Source organism: Alosa sapidissima, chromosome 3 (assembly GCF_018492685.1).
Source record: "Alosa sapidissima isolate fAloSap1 chromosome 3, fAloSap1.pri, whole genome shotgun sequence".
Classification (NCBI taxonomy): Eukaryota; Metazoa; Chordata; class Actinopteri; order Clupeiformes; family Clupeidae; genus Alosa; species Alosa sapidissima.
In genome coordinates, this window is record NC_055959.1 from 39,036,266 (window position 1) to 39,063,377 (window position 27,112).

At 43.4% G+C, this 27,112-nt stretch overlaps 1 protein-coding gene across 5 annotated transcripts in view; it reads left to right on the forward strand.

The window, feature by feature from the left end:
* The first annotated feature begins 376 nt into the window (after nucleotides 1-376).
* LOC121705634 (collagen alpha-1(XII) chain-like) overlaps nucleotides 377-27,112 on the forward strand; it is a 47,195-nt gene continuing 20,459 nt past the window's right edge. For 3 of the 5 annotated variants that reach the window (XM_042086719.1, XM_042086721.1, XM_042086720.1), the window contains exons 1-4: nucleotides 377-665; nucleotides 870-950; nucleotides 16,345-16,371; nucleotides 17,584-17,661. In XM_042086719.1, coding sequence (XP_041942653.1) covers nucleotides 911-950; nucleotides 16,345-16,371; nucleotides 17,584-17,661 — 145 coding nt within the window. In that variant the 5' untranslated portion in view covers nucleotides 377-665; nucleotides 870-910. Of the gene's footprint in view, nucleotides 666-869; nucleotides 951-16,344; nucleotides 16,372-17,583; nucleotides 17,662-23,961; nucleotides 24,014-27,112 lie in introns of those variants that run through there. The other 2 variants (XM_042086723.1, XM_042086722.1) reach the window with 2 other exon arrangements.

Below are 27,112 nucleotides of genomic sequence, written 5' to 3' on the forward strand. Positions count from 1 at the left end.
ACCCATCTCCAGTGCAGAGCCATGAAACGAATCCTGACCACTTTTGGCCCGTTGTGCGTTTGCACGCTGGACCGTGTCCGTGAGATGGATCTGGGCCGGGTCGCATGGTAGGTGTGGGCCAGATCCATCCCAGTGTGGTTTTGCTATCTGGGTTGTGAGTGTATGTTTTAACCTTTGTTGTGGCATCCGTGTTTGTCACACATTCCGATGGCAAAGCACATGAACACTTGCTGTCGGAAAAACAAAGTAGCCACGGGGACGGTCCTTGTCATTCCGAAGTGCCCTGAATGCACCCTTTTTAACACCTGGTAAGTGCATATATCCATCGTTATCGGGAAACCAGGCACTGGACTGTTTTTTGCCACCTTGCTGGCCATTTTGTATATTGTCCTGTGTTTGTTATGTGCTTTTGCTGTTCCCCATGTGCTCTGTGTTTACCTGCCTGCTTACATGGGACTGTCTCCGCCCCTTTCCTTATTTGGTCTGCACTTCCTGTCTTATTAGTTTTCCCTCCATTTTCTACTCACACCTGTTTCCTATTGTTGTTTTGTTGGTCTCGTCCAGTTATCTGTCAATCTGTTGGTCTGTGTATTTATAACCTCTCTGCTCCTCCTCTGTGCTTAGTTGGTTTGTTGTACTTGTTGGATAAGTTGAAAGTGAAGTCTGTAAGTTTTAGTTTTAGTTTTTCTTCTTTTTTTCTGATTTCTGTCTGTTTGGATAGTCAGCCTGTCAGTGTTTCGTTTTTGCTTCTTGTGTCGATTTACCAACAAACAAACTGTTTGACTGTTCTGGATTTAACGAGTCTTTCGCTTGAGTCCTCCTGCAAAACCCTGACATGTACATAACATGTGTTATGTGTGTTTTCACAGGTGCAGAGTACAAGACTTGGTCAAGGGAAAGGGAACCAACAATGATTTCATTTCCACTGTTGCTCTTCATGGTGGCACTGAGTAAGTTTTCTCAGATCCGTTCATAAAAATGTTTGTTTATACAATTACTGGCATGTAGAGTATTTGTTTATTTTTTTCTTTCTTCAGGCACATTTTCTATACTCTTTCTGTTTGTTTTCACCAGACAAAGAATTACAATAAGTAAATATAGCTGCAAGCAGCAATGAGGGGGCCAAGCAGTATAGGCCGGAGTAGCCACGGCGACAAGATAGAACTCAGCAGACACTCGCGATCAACACTTTCAACAAGTGTCATATCAAACATAACTGATTTTGTAGGGCTGAAACAGGGCTGAGTACTGCCACCGCCTCCGCCAGCCAGCCCCCCCACCTAATCACCCCTGCCCGTCCCACCCTGTCCCGCCCCGCCCTACCACGCACGCATTAGAATGACTGGATGGAATATGTTGTCATCTTTCACATCCAAAAATAAAAGATTGATAAAACACATCGCAACTACAGATCAAAATGCAACATTGCTAATTGCAGCACCCCCTACAGGTCAAAGGTCACCAAATTTCTTGAGCGTCCTCCTAATGGGGTCATGAATATATGTAGTAAGTTTGGTGGTGATACATGGCAGGGTTGCTGAGATATGAGCTCACTTCCTGTTTGGCGGCTTCGCCGCAAGTTTCGATTGGTTGTTACAGCCGAATGCTACTGTCAATCGTTCCAAAAAGCGATGCACTGATAAGGCATGGTCTGAAGATGTTCTCTGGCAATTTTGGTGAGGATCTGCTGAAATTTGTGACCTGCGAAAATTCGTACGTGTTTTTGATTAAATCCAATATGGCGGCCGAATCAATTACGATGACATCACAAGTTGTCTTGGGTCGGCCTAAGGACCTTCCACAGTATTGTCAGACACCACTAGTGCGTTTTAATTCTAAGCAAAACAGCAGCTACAGGCCAATAGGCATATTTCTTAATTACAGCGCCCCCTAGAGGTCAAAGGTCACCAGATTTTTTGAGTGCCCTACTGATGGGGTTATAAGTCCATGTACTGAGTTTGGTTATGACAGATGAAAGGGTTGCTGAGATATGAGCTCACTTCCTGTTTGGCGGCTTCGCCGCATATTTCGATTGGTTGTTACGGGCAAACGGTTTTGGTTCCGAAGACAAAAATCGATAACTTTTGTGCGGATTGGTCTGAAGATCATATGTATTAAGTTTCGTTAAAATCGGACAAACTATGTGAGGCGTGAAACTTTAGTTTCACTTTCGATAAAATCCAATATGGCGGAAAATCCATCATGGCGGAAATTGACGTCATAGGGTGCGTTGAACTCGGCTTGGTCCAAGGATTCCAATGATACCTCATTTTGCCATTCGGGTCAACAGGTCAAAAGTTACGTCCGTGAACACAAGTCCAACTTTGGCCTGTTGGTGGCGCTAGAGCGCTTGAGGTGCCGGCATGAAACTTGGTGAAATGAATTATTGGACTGTCCCCAATTAGTGTGCAAAATTGTATAACTTTTTACCAGACGGTTCTATGGGCTGCCATTGACTTCCATTGCAAAATAATGCGCATCAGCAACTACTGGCCAAAATGCATTTTTGTCAATTACGGTGCCCCCTAGAGGTCAAATGTCACCAAATTTCTTGAGCGTCCTCCCGATGGGGTCTGAGGTACATGTACTAAATTTGGTTTTGATACATGAAAGCGTTGCTGAGATATGAAATCACTTCCTGTTTGGCGGCTTCGCCGCAAATTTCGATTGGCTGGTACAGATCAATGCTTCTGTCAATTGTTCCAGAAAGCAATGCACTCATCAGGCATGGTCTGAAGATGGTCTCTACCAATTTTGGTGAAGAACAGATGAAATTTGTGACCTGCGAAAACTTGTACGTGTTTTTGATTAAATTCAATATGGCGGCCGAATAAAATACGATGACATCACAAGTTGTCTTGTGTCGGCCTAAGGACCTCCAACAGTATTATCAGACACCACTAGTGCGTTTTAAATCTAAGCACAACAGCAGCTACAGGCCAAAAGGCATGTTTCTTAATTACAGCGCCCCCTAGAGGTCAAAGGTCACCAAATTTCTTGAGCTTCCCCCTGATGGGGTCCTGAGTCCATATACTAAGTTTGGTTATGATAGATGAATGGGTTGCTGAGATATGAGCTCACTTCCTGTTTGGCGGCTTCGCCGCAAATTTCTATTGGCTGTTATGAGCAAACGGTTTTAGTTCCGAAGACAAAAAGCAATGCATTAATGAGGCATGGTCTGAAGATCATATGTGTCAATTTTGGTGACGATCGGCCAAAATTTGTGACCTGTGAAAGATTAGTTTCACTTTCACTAAAATCCAATATGGCGGAAAATCCATCATGGCGGAAAATGACGTCATAGGGTGCGTTGAACTCGGCTTGGTCCAAGGATTCCAACGATACCTCATTTTTGACAATCGGCCATACACGTCAAAAGTTACGTATGTGAATGCACGTCCAACTTTGTCCTGTTGGTGGCGCTAGAGTGCTTGAGGTGCCATCATGAAACTTGGTGACATTAATCATGGGATTGTCCCTAATCAGTGTGCCAAATTTCACAACTTTTCACCAGACGGTTCTATGGGCTGCCATTGACTTCAATGACGGAAGCGTAATAATAATAAATATAGCTGCAAGCAGCAATGAGGGGGCCAAGCAGTATAGGCCGGAGTAGCCACGGCGACAAGATAGAACTCAGCAGACAGTCGCGATCAACACTTTCAACAAGTGTCACATCAAATATAACTGATTTTGTAGGGCTGAAACAGGGCTGAGTATTGCCACCGCCTCCGCCAGCCAGCCCCCCCACCTAATCACCCCTACCCGTCCCACCCCGTCCCGTCCCGCCCCGCCCTACCACGCACGCATTAGAATGAACTGGATGGAATATGTTGTCATCTGTTTCACATCCAAAAATAAATGATCGATAAAACACATCGCAACTACAGATCAAAATGCAATATTGCTAATTGCAGCACCCAAAACAGGTCAAAGGTCAACACATTTTTTGAGCATCCTCCTAATGGGGTCATGAACCTTTTTAGTAAGTTTGGTTATGATACATGGCAGGGTTGCTGAGATATGAGCTCACTTCCTGTTTGGCGGCTTCGCCGCAAATTTCGATTAGATGTTACAGCCGAATGCTTCGGTCAATTGTTCCAGAAAGCAATGCCCTGATAAGGCATGGGCTGAAGATGGTCTCTGTCAATTTTGGTGAGGATCCGCTAAAATTTGTGACTTGCAAAAACTTGTACGTGTTTTTGATTAAATCCAATATGGCTGCCGAATCAATTATGATGACATCACAAGTTGGCTTGGGTCGGCCTAAGGACCTCCAACAGTATTACCAGACACCACTAGTGTGTTTTAATTCTAAGCACGACAGCAGCTACAGGCCAAAAGGCATGTTTCTAAATTACAGCGCCCCCTAGAGGTCAAAGGTCACCAGATTTCTTGAGCGTCCCCCTGATTGGGTCCTGAGTCCACGTACAAAGTTTGGTTATGATAGATTAATTGGTTGCTGAGATATGAGCTCACTTCCTGTTTGGCGGCTTCGCCACAAATTTGATTGGCTGTTACGGGCAAACGGTTTTAGTTCCGAAGATGAAAAGGAGTATCTTTTGTGAGGCTTGTTCTGAAGATCATGTGTGTCAGGTTTGGTGTCGATTAGACAAAATTTGTGACCTGTGAAAACTTTTTAGTGTTTTTGATTAAATCCAAAATGGCGGAAAATCCATCATGGCGGAAAATAACGTCATAGGGTGCTTTGAACTCGGCTTGGTCCAAGGATTCCAACGATACCTCATTTTTGACAATCGGCCATACGGGTCAAAAGTTACGTGCGTGAACGCACGTCCAACTTTGGCCTGTTGGTGGCGCTAGAGTGCTCTATGTGCCATCATGAAACTTGGTGACATTAATCATGGGACTGTCCCTAATCAGTGTGCCAAACTTCACAACTTTTCACCAGACGGTTCTATGGGCTGCCATTGACTTCCATTGCAAAATAATGTGCATCAGCAACTACTGGCCAAAATGCATTTTTGTCAATTACGGAGCCCCCTAGAGGTCAAATGTCACCAAATTTCTTGAGCGTCCTCCCGATGTGGTCTGAGGTACATGTACTAAGTTTGGTTTTGATACATGAAAGCGTTGCTGAGATATGAAATCACTTCCTGTTTGGCGGCTTCGCCGCAAATTTTGATTGGCTGGTACAGGCCAAAGCTTCTGTCAATTGTTCCAGAAAGCAATGCACTCATCAGGCATGGTCTGAAGATGGTCTCTGCCAATTTTGGTGAGGAACAGATGAAATTTGTGACCTGCCAAAACTTTTATGTGTTTTTGATTTAATCCAATATGGCGGCCGAATCAATTTCGATGACATCACAAGTTTGCTTGGGTCGGCCTAAGGACCTTCAACAGTAGTACCAGACACCACTAGTGGGTTTCAATTCTAAGCACAACTGCTGCTACAGGCCAAAAGGCATGTTTCTTAATTACAGCGCCCCCTAGAGGTCAAAGGTCACCAGATTTCTTGAGCGTCCCCCTGATTGGGTCCTGAGTCCATGGAATAAGTTTGGTTATGATAGATCAATGGGTTGCTGAGATATGAGCTCACTTCCTGTTTGGCGGCTTCGCCGCAAATTTCGATTGGCTGTTACGCGCGAACGGTTTTAGTTCCGAAGACGAAAAGGAATAACTTTTGTGCGGCTTGGTCTGAAGAGCATGTGTGTCAAGTTTGGTGACGATCGGACAAAATTTGTGACCTGTGAAGTTTTAGTTTCACTTTCACTAAAATCCAATATGGCGGAAAATCCATCATGGCGGAAAATGACGTCATAGGGTGCATTGAACTCGGCTTGGTCCAAGGATTCCATCGATACCTCATTTTTGACAATCGGCCATACGGGTCAAAAGTTACGTGCGTGAACGCACGTCCAACTTTGGCCTGTTGGTGGCGCTAGAGTGCTCTAGGTGCCATCATGAAACTTGGTGACATTAATCATGGGACTGTCCCTAATCAGTGTGCCAAATTTCAAAACTTTTCACCAGACGGTTCTATGGGCTGCCATAGACTTCCATGGCGGAATAATAATAAATATAGCTGCAAGCAGCAATGTGGGGGCCAAGCAAATAAGCAGAAGTTGGGATTGGACTGGACTAGACTAAGCTAGACTGGACTGGACTGGACTGGACTGGACTGGTCTGGACTGGACTGGATTGGATTGGATTGGACTGGACTGGACTGGACTGGATTGGATTGGATTGGACTGGATTGGGATTGGGATTGCAGAGATATGAGCCTACTTCATGTGATTGTTGATTGGATTGGATTGGATTTAATTGGACTGGATTGGATTGGACTGGATTGGATTTGATTGGACTGGATTGGGATTGCTGAGATATGAGCCTACTTGATGTGATTGTTGATTGGATTGGATTGAATTGGACTGGATTGGATTGGATTGGGATTGGACTGGACTGAATTGGACAGGACTGGACTGGATTGGATTGGAATGGACTGGATTGGATTGGATTGGGATTGCTGAGATATGAGCCTACTTGATGTGATTGTTGATTGGATTGGATTGAATTGGACTGGATTGGATTGGGATTGGACTGGACTGAATTGGACAGGATTGGATTGGAATGGAATGGACTGGATTGGATTGGATTTGGATTGCTGAGATATGAGCCTACTTCATGTGATTGTTGATTGGATTGGATTGAATTGGATTGGATTGGACTGGACTGGATTGGGATTGGGATTGCAGAGATATGAGCCTACTTCATGTGATTGTTGATTGGATTGGATTTAATTGGACTGCATTGGATTGGACTGGACTGGATTGGATTTGATTGGACTGGATTAGGATTGCTGAGATATGAGACTACTTCATGTGATTGTTGATTGGATTGAATTGGACTGGATTGGATTGGATTGGGATTGGACTGGACTGAATTGGACAGGACTGGACTGGATTGGATTGGATTGGAATGGACTGGATTGGATTGGATTGGGATTGCTGAGATATGAGCCTACTTGATGTGATTGTTGATTGGATTGGATTGAATTGGACTGGATTGGATTGGGATTGGACTGGACTGAATTGGACAGGATTGGATTGGAATGGAATGGACTGGATTGGATTGGATTTGGATTGCTGAGATATGAGCCTACTTCATGTGATTGTTGATTGGATTGTATTGAATTGGATTGGATTGGACTGGACTGGATTGGGATTGGGATTGCAGAGATATGAGCCTACTTCATGTGATTGTTGATTGGATTGGATTTAATTGGACTGCATTGGATTGGACTGGACTGGATTGGATTTGATTGGACTGGATTGGGATTGCTGAGATATGAGACTACTTCATGTGATTGTTGATTGGATTGGATTGAATTGGACTGGACTGGACTGGATTGTACTGGACTGGACTGGACTGGATTGGATTGGATTGGATTGGACTGGATTGGACTGGACTGGATTAGATTTGATTGGACTGGATTGGGATTGCTGAAATATGAACCTACTTCATGTGATTGTTGATTGGATTGGATTGAATTGGACTGGATTGGATTGGGATTGGACTGGACAGAATTGGACAGGATTGGATTGGATTGGATTGGATTGGTTCGGATTGGAATGGACTGGACTGGACTGGATTGGATTGGATTGGGATTGCTGAGATATGAGCCTACTTCATGTGATTGTTGATTGGATTGGATTGGATTGAATTGGACTGGACTGGATTGGATTGTACTGGACTGGATTGGATTGAATTGGACTGGACTGGATTGGATTGGGATTGGACTGGACTGAATAGGACAGGACTGGATTGGATTGGAATGGACTGGATTGGATTGGCATTGCTGAGATATGAGCCTACTTCAAGTGATTGTTGATTGGACTGGACTGGACTAGATTGGATTGTACTGGACTGGATTGGATTGGATTGGACTGGATTGGACTGGACTGGATTAGATTTGATTGGACTGGATTGGGATTGCTGAGGTATGAGCCTACTTCATGTGATTGTTGATTGTATGGGATTGAATTGGACTGGATTGAATTGGATTGGGATTGGATTTGGATTGTTGAGATATGAGCCTACTTCATGTGATTGTTGATTGGATTGGATTGAATTGGATTGGGATTGGGTCTTGAGTCCATGTACAAAGTTTGGTTTCAATCCATGAAAGCGTTAGTAAGATATGAGCCTAATTCAAGTCATAGTTTTCCCTAGTGGTCAAAAGACACCAAATGTATTGTAGCTATTCAGGATGTGTTCATGAGTCCACGTCCCAAGTTTGGTGTTGATACGAGAAAGTCTTGCTAATTATAGCACCCCTAGTGGTCAAAAGTCACCAAATTTATTGTGCGTCCTCAGGTTGTGACCACTAGTCCACGTACTAAGTTTGAGGTTGATGCGAGAAAGTATTGCTAATTATAGCGCCCCTAGTGGTTGTCAAAGTACACTAAATGTTTTGTGTGTCCTCAGGATGGGGTCCCAAGTCTATGAACCAAGTTTGGTTTTGATATGTGAAAGCGTTGCTGAGATAGAAGCTAACTTCCTGTAACTCTAGCGCCCCCCTAGTGGTCGAAGGTCACCAAATTGATTGTGTGTCCTCAGGGAGGGGTTCCAAGTCCATATACCAAGTTTGGTTTTGATATGTGAAAGTGTTGCTGAGATATGAGCCTACTTCCTGTGATTATAGCGCCCCCATAGTGGTCAAAAGTCACCAAATTTATTGAGCATTCTCCTAATTGGGTCCTGAGCCCATGTACCGAGTTTGGTTTTGATACGTGAAAGCTTGGCGGAGATAACATTTCACTTCCTGTTTGGAGGCTTCGCCGCCAATTTCGATTGGTCGTCACGGCTGACTTGTTTTGAATAAAGGTCCAAAAAGCAATGTGTTTGTGACGGTTGGTCTGAAGATCATCTGTGGCAAGTTTCGTGAAAATTGGATGAAATTTGTGACCTGTGAAAACTTTTTAAGGTTTTTGATGAAATCCAATATGGCGGTCCAATCAATTATGTTAATGTCAAAAGTTGATATGTGTCAGCCTAAGGACCTCCCAAAGTATTAACAGAGATCACTAATATGTTTTAATTTCAAACACATCACCCCATAGAGGCCAAAACGTAGTTTTGTTAATTATAGCGCCACCTGTAGGTCAAAAGTCATGAAATTTATTGAGCCTCCTCCTAATTGGGTCCTGAGCCCATGTAGTGAGTTTGGTTTTGATATGTAAAAGCGTTGCTGAGATCTGAGTTCACTTCCTGTTTGGCGGCTTTGCCGCCAATTTTGATTGGTCGTGACTGGCGACCAGTTTTGAGTATGGGTGTCAAAGGCAATGCAATTATGAGACATGGTCTGAAGATCATCTGTGTCAAGTTTCGTGAAAATTGGATGAAGTTTGTGACCTGTGAAAACTTTTAAGTGTTTTTGATGAAATCCAATATGGCGGTCCAATCAATTATGTTAATGTCAAAAGTTGATATGTGTCAGCCTAAGGACCTCCCAAAGTATTAACAGAGATCACTAATATGTTTTTATTTCAAACACATAACCCCATAGAGGCCAAAACGTAGTTTTGTTAATTATAGCGCCACCTGTAGGTCAAAAGTCATGAAATGTATTGAGCCTCCTCTTAATTGGGTCCTGAGCCCAAGTAGTGAGTTTGGTTTTGATATGTGAAAGCCTTGCCGAGATCTGAGTTCACTTCCTGTTTGGCGGCTTCGCCGCCAATTTTGATTGGTCGTGGCTGGCGACCAGCTTTGAGTATGGGTGTCAAAGGCAATGTAATTATGAGACATGGTCTGAAGATCATCTGTGTCAAGTTTCGTGAAAATTGGATGAAGTTTGTGACCTATGAAAACTTTTAAGTGGTTTTGATGAAATCCAATATGGCGGAGGTCCAATATGGCGGAAAGTAACGTAATAGGAGTCATTGAACTCAGGTCCGTCAAGGGGTTCCAACTATATATGGATGTTCAAAATTGGACATACGGTTCAAAAGTTAAGTGCATGGATGCAATGCCAACTTTGACACATTGGTGGCGCTAGACTGCCTGGGGTTCAGACTTGAAAATTTGTGAAATGGAATATGGGAATGTATGGAATGAATGTGCCAAATTTCACAACTTTTTACTGTATGGTTCTATGGGCTGCCATAGACTTCCAGAGGAGAGGAATTATAATAATAATAAGAAAAGGTACAAAAACTATGGGTTGCCGCGCAGCTTCGCTGCTTGGCCCCCAAATATAGCTGCAAGCAGCAATGAGGGGGCCAAGCAGTATAGGCCGGAGTAGCCACGGCGACAAGATAGAACTCAGCAAACACTCGCGATCAACACTTTCAACAAGTGTAACATCAAATATAACTGATTTTGTAGGGGTGAAACAGAGCTGAGAATTGCCACCGCCTCCGCGAGCCAGCCCCCCCACCTAATCACCCCAGCCCGTCCCACCCCGTCCTGCCCTGCCCTGCCCTTGCACGCACGCATTAGAATTAACTGGATGGAACATGTTGTCATCAGTTTCACATCAAAAAATAAAAGATTGATAAAACACATCAGCAACTAAACAAAATGCAATATTGCTAATTGCAGCACCCCCTACAGGTCAAAGGTCACCAAATTTTTTGAGCGTCCTTCTAATGGGGTCATGAATATATGTAGTAAGTTTGGTGATGATACATGGCAGGGTTGCTGAGATATGAGCTCACTTCCTGTTTGGCGGCTTCGCCACTAATTTCGATTGGCTGTTACAGCCGAATGCTTCTGTCAATTGTTCCAGAAAGCAATGCACTGATAAGGCATGGTCTGAAGATGGTCTCTGCCATTTTTGGTGAGGATTCGCTGAAATTTGTGACCTGCGAAAATGTCTACGTGTTTTTGATTAAATCAAATATGGCGGCCGAATCAATTACGATGACATCACAAGTCGGCTTGGGTCGGCCTAAGGACCTCAAACAGTATTTCCAGACACCACTAGTGCATTTTAATTCTAAGCACAACAGCAGCTACAGGCCAAAAGGCATGTTTCTTAATTACAGCGCCCTCTTGAGGTCAAAGGTCACCAGATTTCTTGAGCGTCCCCCTGATTGGGTCCTGAGTACATGTACTAAGTTTGGTTATGACAGATGAATGGGTTGCTGAGATATGAGCTCATTTCCTGTTTGGCGGCTTCGCCGCAAACTTCGATTGGCTGTTACGCGCAAACGGTTTTAGTTCCGAAGACAAAAAGCAATGCATTAATGAGGCATGGTCTGAAGATCATGTGTGTCAAGTTTGGTGACGATCGGACAAAATTTGTGACCTGTGAAAGATTAGTTTCACTTTCACTAAAATCCAATATGGCGGAAAATCCATCATGGCGGAAAATGACGTCATAGGGTGCGTTGAACTCGGCTTGGTCCAAGGATTCCAACGGTACCTCATTTTTGACAATCGGCCATACGGGTCAGAAGTTACGTCCGTAAACACAAGTCCAACTTTGGCCTGTTGGTGGCGCTAGAGAGCTTGAGGTGCCGGCATGAAACTTGGTGAAATGAATTATTGGACTGTCCCCAATTAGTGTGCAAAATTGTATAACTTTTTACCAGACGGTTCTATGGGCTGCCATTGACTTCCATTGCAAAATAATGCGCATCAGCAACTACTGGCCAAAATGCATTTTTGTCAATTACGGTGCCCCCTAGAGGTCAAATGTCACCAAATTTCTTGAGCGTCCTCCCGATGGGGTCTGAGGTACATGTACTAAATTTGGTTTTGATACATGAAAGCGTTGCTGAGATATGAAATCACTTCCTGTTTGGCGGCTTCGCCGCAAATTTCGATTGGCTGGTACAGGTCAATGCTTCTGTCAATTGTTCCAGAAAGCAATGCACTCATCAGGCATGGTCTGAAGATGGTCTCTACCAATTTTGGTGAAGAACAGATGAAATTTGTGACCTGCGAAAACTTGTACGTGTTTTTGATTAAATCCAATATGGCGGCCGAATCAATTACGATGACATCACAAGTTGGCTTGGGTCGGCCTAAGGACCTCCAACAGTATTAACAGACACCACTAGTGCATTTTAATTCTAAACACAACTGCAGCTACAGGCCAAAAGGCATGTTTCTTAATTACAGCGCCCCCTAGAGGTCAAAGGTCACCAGATTTCTTGAGCGTCCCCCTGATTGGGTCCTGAGTACATGTACTAAGTTTGGTTATGACAGATGAATGGGTTGCTGAGATATGAGCTCACTTCCTGTTTGGCGGCTTCGCCGCAAACTTCGATTGGCTGTTACGCGCAAACGGTTTTAGTTCCGAAGACAAAAAGCAATGCATTAATGAGGCATGGTCTGAAGATCATGTGTGTCAAGGTTGGTGACGATCGGACAAAATTTGTGACCTGTGAAAGATTAGTTTCACTTTCACTAAAATCCAATATGGCGGAAAATCCATCATGGCGGAAAATGACGTCATAGGGTGCGTTGAACTCGGCTTGGTCCAAGGATTCCAACGACACCTCGTTTTTCAAAATCGGATCAACAGGTCAAAAGTTACGTGCGTGAACGCACGTCCAACTTTGGCCTGTTGGTGGCGCTAGAGCCCTCGGGGTGCCGACATGAAACTTGGTGAAATTAATCATGGGACTGTCCCTAATCAGTGTGCCAAATTTCACAACTTTTCACCAGACGGTTCTATGGGCTGCCATTGACTTCAATGACGGAAGCGTAATAATAAATATAGCTGCAAGCAGCAATGAGGGGGCCAAGCAGAGAGATCAGCAGGCCAGAATAACCATGTAAATCAATGCCGTTGCATCAGACATATAGCCTTAAGCAGTCACAGCAAGTTCCATGCCATACAACCCAAGATTGGCTGAGTTACAAGGTCAAGTTTCACATCAAAACATAACTGATTTTGTGGGGCTGAACCAGAGCTGAGTGTCGCCGCCCCCTCCCCCAGCCAGCCCACCGCCGCAACCGCCCCTGCCCATCCCACCCCGTCCCACCCTTGCACGCACACATTAGAATGAACTAGATGGAACTTGCTGTCATCAGTTTCACATCAAAAATAAAAGATTGACTGAGATATGATCACACTTGCTGTGATTTAAACACAGAGGTCAAAAATTGACGTCATAGGGTGTGTGGGGGTGTGAACTTGGCTTGGCCCAAGGATTCCAATGATACCTCATTTTGCCATTCGGGTCAACAGGTCAAAAGTTACGTCCGTGAACACAAGTCCAACTTTGGCCTGTTGGTGGCGCTAGAGCGCTTGAGGTGCCGGCATGAAACTTGGTGAAATGAATTATTGGACTGTCCCCAATTAGTGTGCAAAATTGTATAACTTTTTACCAGACGGTTCTATGGGCTGCCATTGACTTCCATTGCAAAATAATGCGCATCAGCAACTACTGGCCAAAATGCATTTTTGTCAATTACGGAGCCCCCTAGAGGTCAAATGTCACCAAATTTCTTGAGCGTCCTCCCGATGTGGTCTGAGGTACATGTACTAAATTTGGTTTTGATACATGAAAGCGTTGCTGAGATATGAAATCACTTCCTGTTTGGCGGCTTCGCCGCAAATTTCGATTGGCTGGTACAGGTCAATGCTTCTGTCAATTGTTCCAGAAAGCAATGCACTCATCAGGCATGGTCTGAAGATGGTCTCTACCAATTTTGGTGAAGAACAGATGAAATTTGTGACCTGCGGAAACTTGTACGTGTTTTTGATTAAATCCAATATGGCGGCCGAATCAATTACGATGACATCACAAGTTGGCTTGGGTCGGCCTAAGGACCTCCAACAGTATTAACAGACACCACTAGTGCATTTTAATTCTAAACACAACTGCAGCTACAGGCCAAAAGGCATGTTTCTTAATTACAGCGCCCCCTAAAGGTCAAAGGTCACCAGATTTCTTGAGCGTCCCCCTGATTGGGTCCTGAGTACATGTACTAAGTTTGGTTATGACAGATGAATGGGTTGCTGAGATATGAGCTCACTTCCTGTTTGGCGGCTTCGCCACAAACTTCGATTGGCTGTTACGCGCGAACGGTTTTAGTTCCGAAGACAAAAAGCAATGCATTAATGAGGCATTGTCTGAAGATCATGTGTGTCAAGTTTGGTGACGATCGGAAAAAATTTGTGACCTGTGAAAAATTAGTTTCACTTTCACTAAAATCCAATATGGCGGAAAATCCATCATGGCGGAAAATGACGTCATAGAGTGCGTTGAACTCGGCTTGGTCCAAGGATTCCAAAGGTACCTCATTTTTCAAAATCGGATCAACAGGTCAAAAGTTACGTGCGTGAACGCACATCCAACTTTGGCCTGTTGGTGGCGCTAGAGCGCTGGAGGTGCCGGCATGAAACTTGGTGCAATTAATATTTGGCCTGTCCCCAATCAATGTGCCAAATTTCACAACTTTTTACCAGACGGTTCTATGGGCTGCCATAGACTCCCATGGCGGAAGAAAGATGTTAAATAATAATAATAAGAAATCATAGAAACACAATGGGTGCTTCGCAGCTTCGCTGCTTGGCCCCCAATAATAAGAAAACTAACAAACACAATGGGTGCCTTCGCAGCTTCGCTGCTTGGCCCCCAATAATAGGGAAGAAAACATAGAAACACAATGAGGTCCTCGCAGCTTCGCTGCTTGGCCCCCAATAAGAAAACTAACAAACACAATGGGGCTTCGCAGCTTCGCTGCTTGGCCCCCAAATATGGAATGAGAAATTAATCTGTCCTAAATATGACCTCTGCTAGGGAGTCATGTCCCTTTGTACACACGCATAACATGAAGACACGCCACCCGCTGGTAGTGGGCAGAGGCGTCATGAATAGTATGACCCTTGTGTAGTGGGCAGAGGCATCATGAATAGTATGACCCTTGTTGCTGAATGAGTGCAGTAAGGAAGCAGTGCAGGCTGATGTCTTTATATTTCCCCACCAGCTGGCCCAGTAGCAAATTACTTCTGTAAGATTGTGGAATGTGTGCCTCTAATGACTCCTGTAGGACTTTGTGGAATGTGTGCATCTAATGACTCCTGTAGGACATTGTGGCATGTGTGCATCTAATGACTCTCTAAGACATTGTGGAATGGGTGTGTGAATCTAACAACTCGTGTAGGACATTGTGGAATGTGTGCATCTAATGACTTTTGTAAGACATTGTGGAATGGGTGTGTGCACTAAATAACTTAACAGACTCCAGTACACACTTGTACTTCTCTTTCCATCTTAATGTTTGTTTAGGCTGTCTGACAGAGTCAAATGTTAGGTAATTTGACTATTTTTATTTATTTTTTTTTAGAATGCCTTATTTTTTGGAGGGGTAACTTGTTGTTTATCTGTCTTTTGACTTATTGATCAAGGGGAATGTGAAGAACTTGTCCTGACTCTTAGATTATATTAGATTGTGGGCAGCCGTGGCCCACTGGTTAGCGCTTCAGACTTGTAACTGGAGGGTTGCCGGTTCGAACCCCGACCAGTAGGCACGGCTGAAGTGCCCTTGAGCAAGGCACCTAACCCCTCACTGCTCCCCGAGCGCCGCCGTTGATGCAGGCAGCTCACTGCGCCGGGATTAGTGTGTGCTTCACCTCACTGTGTTCACTGTGTGCTGAGTGTGTTTCACTAATTCAGGGATTGGGATAAATGCAGAGACCAAATTTCCTTCACGGGATCAAAAGAGGATATATACTTACTTATTAGATTAAACTAGAACTTGTCCTGACTCCTAGATTATATTAGATTAGATTCAACTTTATTGTCATTGTGCAGAGTACAAGTACAAAGACAACGAAATGCAGTTTGTGTCTAACCAGAAGCGCAAAAAAAAGCAGAAAAGTGCAGTGGTATATAGAAAGTGTAGACAGAGGCGTCATGAATAGTATGACCCTTGTGTAGTGGGCAGAGGCGTCATGAATAGTATGACCCTTGTGTAGTGGGCAGAGGCGTCATGAATAGTATGACCCTTGTTGCTGAATGAGTGCAGTAAGGAAGCAGTGCAGGCTGATGTCTTTATATTTCCCCACCAGCTGGCCCAGTAGCAAATTACTTCTGTAAGATTGTGGAATGTGTGCATCTACTGTAATGACTCCTGTAGGACTTTGTGGAATGTGTGCATCTAATGACCCTCTGTAAGACATTGTGGAATGTGTGCATCTAATGACCCTCTGTAAGACATTGTGGAATGTGTGCATCTAATGACTCCTGTAGGACATTGTGGAATGTGTGCATCTAATGACTCCTGTAGGACATTGTGGAATGTGTGCATCTATTGACTCTCTAAGACATTGTGGAATGTGTGCATCTCATGACTCCTGTAAGACTTTGTGGAATGGGTGTGCACCAAATAACTTCTGCTATATTGGTGTTTTCTCAACAGGTGGGCGTTTCACTGCATTACACACTTGTAAGTACACTTCTCTTTCCATCTTAATGTCTGTTTAGGCACTGTCTGACGGATAAAGCCCACATAAAGTCAAATGTTGTGCAATTTGACTTTTTTTTTTTTAGAATGCCTTAGTTTTTGGAGGGGTAACTTGTTGTTTATTTGTCTTCTGACTTATTGATCAAGGGGAATGTGAACTTGTCCTGACTCCTAGATTATATTAGATTAGATTCAACTAGAACTTGTCCTGACTCCTAGATTATATTAGATTAGATTCAACTTTATTGTCATTGTGCAGAGTACAAGTACAAAGACAACAAAATGCAGTTTGTGTCTAACCAGAAGGGCAAAAAAAAGCAGAAAAGTGCAGTGGTATATAGACAGGTTGTGCATAGACAGGACAAGAAATATAGTGCAATGTAGACCGTACTGTACAGTTGGTTTACAGAAGGTGGTTTGGAGTAATATACATTTAAATATAAATATGTGCAGTGTATTAGCAGTTGTCTTATAAGAGCAGAATAAATATGGCTATGTAATATGAATAATGTATGAACAACATGTTTTGTTGGTTGTCACCGGGATGTAGAGCTAGAGTTCAGTAGGGGGACAGCCATAGGGAAGAAGCTTCCTCTGAACCTGCTGGTTCGGGTGCGGAGAGACCTGTAACGGAGGGGAGTGGGGTAAGCAGTCTGTGGTTGGGGTGAGAACAGTCTTTGATGCTGCGCGCCTTACGCAAGTATCGCTTGCCCTGGATGGCCTCGATGGAGGGGAGTGAGGAACCGGTGCGTTGGACAGTTTTTCACCACCCTCTGTAGTGCTTTTCGGTCGTAGTTTCTGAATAAAATGGAGGAATGAAATAATTACAATGAGCACATGATTTCATTAGAACAAGAGCGCGATTAGGATAAAGATTCTTACGGGTTGTTGGTGCCCATTTATTTGCATTCAGATTGATCCACCAATAACTACAAATCTGTCAGGTGTAGTAGTGTATTGTCAAATTAAGTTAAAGGGGAATAAGATGCACACTATTGGTGAGGCTTCCCCATTTCTGAGGATATTTTCCATTAGATGTCAGAGTGAAATGGTTCTGGTATAAATCAGCCACGGTTGGAGTGTTTGAATTCTAAAGTACAATCAGGGTATTATGTATTCTAATGAATACAAAGATCTCAAGGTTTACACTTGTACAGTTGCTGTACATCCACCAATCATATCTTTGGTCTGCAGTGCCCACCTCTACAGTGCCAGCCTCTACAGTGCCAGCCTCTGCAGGTTGTTCTACGTCTACACAGGTGGTACAACAAGGTATGAGTGTGTACACGTTCACCAGATCACATTGTGCTGATCTGTATATGCAGCATGTGCTGACCAATTAGGGACCGGTCCAACCTTTGTCTAAGCATCCAATAAACTTGATTAATCTTTTAGTGGTCAACTATTAAACCAATCAGTTACATCAATTCAATCAAATTACAGCAAAAACAATCTATTCAGCAAACAATCTTGCTCCAAGCAACTTCTACAATATAGGCATGATGCATTGGCCATCAAACCACGTCAACTGCTCCCCACGCCCTCTATCTCTTGACTTATTAATTTAATTAATTAATTGTTGACTATTAAATACACTTTTGTGGGTTAATGAGTGTGTTAGCTAGGTTTGTGTCGTATTTAAAAGCAAACATCTTAAAATTATCTGCAGCTGCTTAAACGTTAATATTTTCTGCTTTACTTACTCCTCGACAGCAAATTAACTGATCTTTAGCAAAGTCCTTTTAGGCAAGTCCCTCCACTCTGCGGCCATATTGTAACGCTTTTTGGGCACTTACGGCTTCTACACACAGTTGCGTTCCGTCGACACATGCCAGTGGGTGTTCCCAACGGTAGCTATGCAAATGACTTGAAGTATAACCGTAATTTGATTGGTGCCGTCCGTCGATTGGCTTGATTGGCCGGTGCCGTCTGTCGGTGCAGCAACAGCTGAACTTCTCAACGCGAGCGACAGGAGAAACGCAACGCAACGGACCCACAATTCAGTTCGGCAACGGATGATGTGAGCCCATGTAAAGTGAATGGGATGCGTCTCCAGCACTGCAACGCACGCAACTGTGTGTAGGAGCCATTATCGGGCATCTATTTCGGGCAGAACTACGTGTTTGTGTGCAAGGCTTCACAAATCACAACAGACCAACCTCACTCCAGCTGCGAGATCACAACGCACGATTGGCACGATGTATTCACAACATACCACATGATTGGCACGGTGTATTCACATGTCGTCTTTTGGCGGCAGAAGGGGCGGAATATATAGACGAGTGCCATGTTTGCATTGCGAACTAACCCCATACATTTCTATGGGAGATTCTTTGAGTGCTGTGTCTCCTCATTAGAAAGTCTCTGTCTTTAATTTGTAGATTAATTAGGTGTGCTTGCTGCAAAGCAGCACACTTATTGTTCTTAAGTTTTATTGGGGGCCAAGCAGCGAAGCTGCGAAGGCACCCATTGTGTTTCTATGTCCTTCTTCTTATTATTATTATTATTATTATTATTATTATTATTATTATTATTATTATTATTATTATTATTGTTGTTATTACGCTTCCGTCATTGAAGTCAATGGCAGCCCATAGAACCGTCTGGTGAAAAGTTGTGAAATTTGGCACACTGATTAGGGACAGTCCCATGATTAATGTCACCAAGTTTCATGATTGCACCTCAAGCACTCTAGCACCACCAACAGGCCGAAGTTGGACATACGTTCACATACGTAACTTTTGACCCGTATGGCCGATTGTCAAAAATGAGATATCGTTGGAATCCTTGGACCAAGCCGAGTTCAACGCACTATATGACGTCAATTTCCGCCATGATGGTTTTTCCGCCATTTTGGATTTCATCAAAAACAAAGTTTTCACAGGTCACAAATTTTGCACAATCGACACCAAACCTGACACACATGATCTTCAGACCAAGCCTCACAAAAGATACTCCTTTTCGTCTTCGGAACTAAAACCGTTCGCCCGTAACAGCCAATCAAAATTTGCAGCGAAGCCACCAAACAGGAAGTGAGCTCATATCTCAGCAACCCATTTATCTATCATAACCAAACTTTGTACATGGACTCAGGACCCAATCAGGGGGACGCTCAAGAAATCTGGTGACCTTTGACCTCTAGGGGGTGCTGTAATTTAGAAACATGCCTTTTGGCCTGTAGCTGCTGTTGTGCTTCGAATTAAAACACACTAGTGGTGTTTAGTAATACTGTTGGAGGTCCTTAGGCCGACCCAAGCCAACTTGTGATGTCATCGTAATTGATTCGGCCGCCATATTGGATTGAATCAAAAACACAAGTTTTCGCAAGTCACAAATTTCAGCGGATCCTCACCAAAATTGAGACCATCTTCAGCCCATGCCTTATCAGTGCATTGCTTTCTGGAACAATTTACAGAAGCATTCGGCTGTAACAGTCAATCGAAATTGCGGCGAAGCTGCCAAACAGGAAGTGAGCTCATATCTCAGCAACCCTGCCATGTATCATAACCAACCTTACTACATGAATTCATGACCCCATTAGGAGGACGCTCAAAAAATGTGTTGACCTTTGACCTGTAGGGGGTGCTGCAATTAGCAATATGGCATTTTGATCTGTAGTTGCTGATGTGTTTTATCGACCTTTTATTTTTTGATGTGAGACTGATTACAACATGTTCCATCCAGTTCATTCTAATGTGTGCGTGCAGGGCGGGGTAATACTGTTGGATGTCCTTAGGCCGACCCAAGACAACTTGTGTTGTCATTGTAATTGATTCGGCCGCAAAGTTAGATTTAATCAAAAACATCAAAGTTTTCACAGGTCGCAAATTTCGTCTGATCTTCACCGACATTGGCACAGACCATCTTCCGACCATAACCTATGAATATCTTGCTCTCTTGATCAATTGACAAAAGCATTCGCCCGTAACCGCTAATCGAAATTGGTGGCGAAGCCGCCAAACAGGAAGTGAGCTCATATCTCAGCAACCCTGCCATGTATCATAACCAAACTTACTACATATATTCATGACCCCATTAGGAGGTCGCTCAAAAACGTTGGTGACCTTTGACCTGTAGGGGGTGCTGCAATTAGCAATATTGCATTTTCATCTGTAGTTGCTGATGTGTTTTATCAATCTTTTATTTTTTGATGTGAAACTGATGACAACATGTTCCATCCAGTTCATTCTAATGCGTGCGCGGAAGGGCAGGGCAGGACTGGGTGGGACGGGCTGGGGTGATTAGGTGGGGGGGGCTGGCTGGCGGAGGCGGCGGCAATACTCAGCCCTGTTTCAGCCCTACAAAGTCAGTTATGTTTTGATGTGACACTTGTTGAAATTGTTGATCGCGGGTGTCTGCTTAGTTCTATCTTGTCGCCGTGGCTACTCCGGCCTATTCTGCTTGGCCCCCTCATTGCTGCTTGCAGCTATATTATTTTTTATTATTATTATTATTATTATTATTATTATTATTATTATTATTATTGGGGGCCAAGCAGCGAAGAATCACTATGGGTTGCTAGGTGTTCTTATTATTATAACGAAACGCTCATTTGCAATTGAACCATACAGTAAAAAGTTGGGACATTTGGCACATTGATTCGGTATAGTCATATGATTAATTTAACTAAGTTTCATGTCAAGTGCTCTAGCGCCCCCAATGTGTCAGATTTTGCATTACATCTATGCGCTTAAAGTTTCAACCATACAAATTGAGGTATACTTGGAATCCTTGGATGAGGCCAAACTCAACGCACCCCAAGACGTCAATTTTCGCCACGTTGGATCTTCCGCCATATTGGATTTAATCAAAAACACTTAAAAGGAATCAAAGGTCATAAAGTTTGTCCGATTTTGACGAAACTTGTCGAAGATGATCAGACCATGACTCTCAAACGCATTGCTTTTTGGAGCCATATTCAAAACCTGTCGCCTGTCATGACCAATCAAGTTTGGCGGCGAAGCCGCCAAACAGGAAGTGAAGAAATATTTCAGTAAAGCTTTAACGTATCAAAACCAAACTCAGTACATGGGCTCAGGACCCAATAAGGAGGAGGCTCAATAAATTTGACTTTTGACCTATAGGTGGCGCTATAATTAGCAAAATTACATTTTGGCCTGTAACGGGTAATGTGTTTGAAATTAAAAACTTGCTATTGGTGTCTGTTAATGTTAATGTACTAGTGGTGTCTGTCGGAGGCCCTAAGGATGACGGATGTGATTTTGTGACATTAACATAATTGATCTGGCCGCCATATTGGATTTAATCAATGTAACTTAAAAGTTTTCACAGGTCACAAAGTTCATCCGATTTTCATGAAACTTGGCACAGATGATCTTCAGACCATGACTCAAAGCATTGCCTTTTGGAGCCATATTGATAACCCGTCGCCCGTGGTAACCAATCAAGTTTGGTGGCGAAGCCGCAAAACAGGAAGTGAAGTGATATCTCAGCAAAGCTTTCGCGTATCAACACCAAACTCAGTACATGGTCTCAGGACCCAATTAGGAAGAAGCTCAATAAATTTGATGACCTTTGACCACTAGGTGGCGCTATTATCACAGAAAGGGGGCTCATATTTCAGCAATGCTTTCACGTATTGAAACCAAACTTAGTATTTGGACTTGGGACCTTATCCTGAGAACACAAAATACATTTGGTGACCTTCAACCACTAGGGCGGCGCTAGAGTAACACAAGATTAGGTCATATCTCAGCAATGCTTTGACGTATCAAAACCAAACTTAGTTCATGGACTTGTGACCACATCCTGAGGATGCACAATCAATTTTGCGACCTTTGACCACTAGGGGTGCTATAATTTGCGACACTTTCTCGTATCGACACCAAACTTGGTACAAGGACTCGGGACCACATCCTGAAGACGCTCAATATATTTAGTGACATTTGACCACTAGAGGCACTATAATTATCAACACTTTCTCGACACCAAACTTGGTATGTGGACTTGTGACTACAACCTGAGGACGCACAATACATTTGGTGATGTTTGAGGCATGCGTATGTGTGGGGGGCTATTGGGGTGTGTGGGAGAGGAGGTTTATCTGTGTATATGTGTGTGTGTGTGTGTGGGATGGGGGGTTTAATTGGGTGTGTGTATAATGTAACAACGTTGGGTTGCCATGACGACTCCTGCTCAACTGCTTGGCCCCCACATTGCTGCTTGCAGTTATATTTTTTATTATTATTTTTCCCGTCTCCCTAATTTTGTCAGCTCTAGCGCCTAGGCCCTTTGAGACAGAGACACTGTTCCAACTTTAAAACGTCCGGTCAGTACCAGTGTAAGTTGGTCGCGAAGATGACGTCAGGTGGGCGTGCCGTTGGTCCGCCATATTGGATTGAACAGAAAGCGAAACTAAATTTTCACAGGTCACAAATTTGATCCGAACGCCACGAAACTTGACTTACATTATCCTTGGACCAAGCCTCACAAAAGTTACCGGAAGGATTTTTGATTTTCAAAAGCGCTTGCCCGTCACAGCCAAACGAAATCGGCGGCGAAGCTCCGAAACAGGTAGTCGTCCATATCTCAGGAACTCTGTCACATATCGATACCAAATTTTGTATATGAACTGGGGACTCCAATGTGAGGGTGCATAAGCTAAAAAAAAAAAAAAAATATTCCAAAAGTTTCCATCATTTTGCAAACCACCCACAGGTATTTGGTAACTCTAACCATTCACCCTTGCACCATGCACCTTCTATCACAATGCCTTCCAAGTATGCTCAATGCCTCTGGGCAGCCACAATGTGTCCGGGCAACCTTGCCCACTCATGAAATCCTTGCTCTACCATGGGATAGTATGGACTTACGAACTGATAGCAAGGAGAACAGTAGCTATATATAGCTTACATAATGGAGTTGTTACAGTGACGGTATTCAAATAAAATTTTTCATTATTGTTAAATATCATGATGGGAGAGTATTATTAAAAATGTTACAAGTATGCAAATGCATAGGTTTACGGGCATTTAGGTTTTACTGTGTTTTGTTGTAAAGACATGCAAGGCATTCTGGGCCATGTAATGAACAGTGGTCGGCAGCACTCCATAGGCTACATATTAATATGATTAGGTGTTTCTGTAAACCTAGGGACAATAAACAGCTATCTCTGTTACAAAAACGAGCTGGTAATCGCTCATTGAAGAGGGAACTATGATAAAAAGATTGTTTTCCTAAAAGCATGGAGTTGACGAAAGAATAAACAAGCAATTGTCAAGTTAATGTTAAATAGGCTACATCTGGACGCTAGGTGGCAACGTTGTATTACATTTCACTAGTGTAGCCTACTTGAAATACGGTGTGAGATTCACAAGTAAGGAAGGTGCAAATATTATGTAATTTATCATGGGAAATTATTGGAAATGTTATTTCTTGTTTGTTCTAATTGCAAACCACACACATCCATTCAGAAGCACACGTACACATTTAATACTGGAAGACTGTCATTTCGTTTATTTGATGTTGCTTAGCAACTGGGACAGACTTCAGAGCAAAGATTCTAGAACAGAGCTTCAGAGAGACCCGTTTTGAGTTTGTGGCCAAGTACCTAAAATATCGGTTTCCATGTGTATGTGCTGGATGGTGTGCTTCCTTTATGAAAGTAAGTGTTTTATACAGTTAACGTTAGACATCAAAGTCAAAGTCAGCTTTATTGTCAATTTCTTCACATGTTCCAGACATACAAAGAGATCGAAATTACGTTTCTCACTATCCCACGGTGAAGACAAGACTTATTTTACCAATTTAGGTCCACAGACAAACATAACATTCAAGTAAACAAAAAAGTAAGTAAATAAGTAAATAAAAAAAGTAAGTAAATAAGTAAATAAGAGGGCACATATAATAATGAAAAAATAAGAGCAGCAAAATGTGGTTGAAATTGTGCATAGACAGTCAATAAAAATACTAGTGCAAATTCAGGCCAATAAAAGGCTTGGGTAGTTCTGTTTGACCTAAGTAAGAAGAAAGTGGCATAGTGGTGCAAGTTATGTAAGAGCAGCAGAAGTGTTGTGTTTTCAGGACAACAACACCAGTTGTAAAGTGGAGTAGTGCAGGCGGCCATTTTGGGTCCAATGTCCAGGATGTTATGTAGCTGAGGGTGGAGGGGGGAGAGGAGGGAGAGAGTTCAGCATCCTTACGGCTTGGTGTATGAAGCTGTTGGTGAGTCTGGTAGTGCGGGAGCGCAGGCTTCTGTACCTCTTCCCAGAGGGCAGTAGATCAAACAGATTGTGAGCGGGGTGACTTGCATCACTCACAATTTTGGTCGCCTTGCGGGTGAGGTGGGTGGTGTAAATGTCCTTCAGGGAGGGGAGTGAAGCACCAATAATCCTTCCAGCTGTGTTCACTATGCGCTGCAGGGCTTTCCTGTTGTATTCAGTGCAGCTTCCGCCCCACACAGCGATACAGCTGGAGAGGATGCTCTCGATGGTGCCTCGGTAGAATGTGGTCATGATGGCTGGTGGAGCACTTGCTCGACTGAGTTTCCGCAGGAACTGATGTGCACCCCCAGGAATTTGGTGCTGCTCGCTCTCTCCACCACAGCACCGTCGATGGTCAGTGGCAGGTGTTGGGTGTGACCTCTCCGGAAGTCAACAACAATCTCTTTGGTCTTGCTGACGTTCAGCAGGAGGTTGTTGTCCCTGCACCACGTGGTCAGATGGTCGACCTCCAACCTGTATTGAGTCTCGTCGCCCTTGGTGATGAGACCCACCAGAGTTGTGTCGTCAGCAAATTTCACTATGTGATTGTTGCTGTAGGTTGCAGTGCAGTCATGCGTCAGCAGGGTGAAGAGCAGCGGACTGAGCACGCAGCCTTGGGGGGCCCCTGTGCTCAGTGTGATGCTGCTTGAGGTATTGTTGCCAACACGTACTACTTGGGGCCTCTGACAGAGGAAGTCCAGTAGCCAGTTGCAGAGGTAGGTACTGAGTCCCAGTTTGTCAAGTTTGCAGATGAGTTGTTGTGGTATTATGGTGTTGAATGCAGAACTGAAGTCTATAGACATGATGAGTCATGTTGTAGTGGTCCACATAAATGTGCCCCTTCTGTTATTAGAATGCTAAGCAGAGATTTTAACATCATTCATTTCTTGTGTGGCTAGAAGCTAGCTAGCTAGGTCATAGGGAGGAGATGTTGCTGTAACGTTGAGATTTGTTGCTTAGCGTAATGCCATGGTCATTTGATATGAGATGCTTGTAGTCTTAACTTCGTCACTCATAACTTTAGGACTCCTATTTTCTTTTTTTTTACTAAGAGTAATTCAGGAAGCATTTTAGCCCTAAAAGTAGCGCCTGAGTCTGTGACGGCTTAAGCGAGGACTCCTAATAAGACCGATTCACAAACAATGTTTTGTGGTGGCATTTCACGTCGCGATGTTTTGAAATGCGTCTAACAATCATGAGGGAACAATTTTGAATTGTAGGCATAACTAAGGGATGCAGTAACACCACCAACAACAACCAAAACTAGCCTACTCATTGTTTACATGTACATTAAATGTAACGTTTCATTGTGAATCAAATTAAAAGATTCTCCTCTTTACAAACGTTGGCATAGGCATATGGTGACACAGCCTGGGTGTTCCCATGCTGCCTTGCGCGCGATTTGATTCACGCTGCTAAGGCAGCCTGGAGACCATGGAGCAAATTTTCGCCTGAGATAGGGAACCAATCACAGAACAGGGGGGAAAGCAAGACGATGATGAGCTATGCACAGACGCATTTGATAGACATCCGTGGCACCCAATAAACGGATCTGGGCATTTTTTTCAAATACGAGAAAATGAACGTTTGGTTCCCAGACCACATCTCATTGAGAAGTGGTGGCGCTAGCCAGGCTAATGGTGACAGATTAATTTAATAATGTTGCTGCGTGAATCACGGTAAGCGCGAATGAAGTGGCCACTTCTTAATAGGAGTCACTGTATGGAAGTAGGCTAAGTAAAATAGAGATGTTTAAAATAGGATAAAGTTAGGATATGCAGGGCTCTACACTAACATTTTTTTTCAGGAGCACTTGTGCGCCCAAGTTAAAATATTTAGGAGCACAGACAAAAATGTGGGCGCACAGTCGGTTCTGTACTTAACTTACACATCATCTAACATTATATGGCAGCTAACAGTTAAACATGCCAGTTTACCAATTGCGAATATTAAGAATGACTTACAACATTTAGGCTACAGGAAACAGGATTTTAAAGATCAGTGCATACTTTATTTTCAGTCTGTTCTATTTTCCTACATTTTGTTAATGTAAAATAATATAATATATTGTAGTGATGGGGACGAGACTGCCTATGCCGAGTCCGAGTCAAGACCGAGTCTTTGAAGGGTCGAGACCGAGTCGAGACCGAGTCTGTTGGTTTTCAAATACAGTCGAGTCCGAGTCAAGACCGAGTCTTTGAGGAAGCAAGTCCGAGTCGAGACCGAGTCGAGACCAAGACTATAAAAAATGTTCAGTTTTAATATTCATAATTTAATATCACTCCAGTTAATAATCAACAGTTAGGCCTACAGACTAAGCTAGATTGGGAATTGTTTAGAGGAGCAGTTTTAACGTCCTAATATGGACTATGCTGACCTACAGACACTCACCGGCAGCAGAGCCATAGAAATAAATAAACTGCTCTGACGGCAGTATCTTTGCATTGCACCATGGGATGTCATTTTTAAATAATGCCGGTCAACATTGCATTTTATTATTA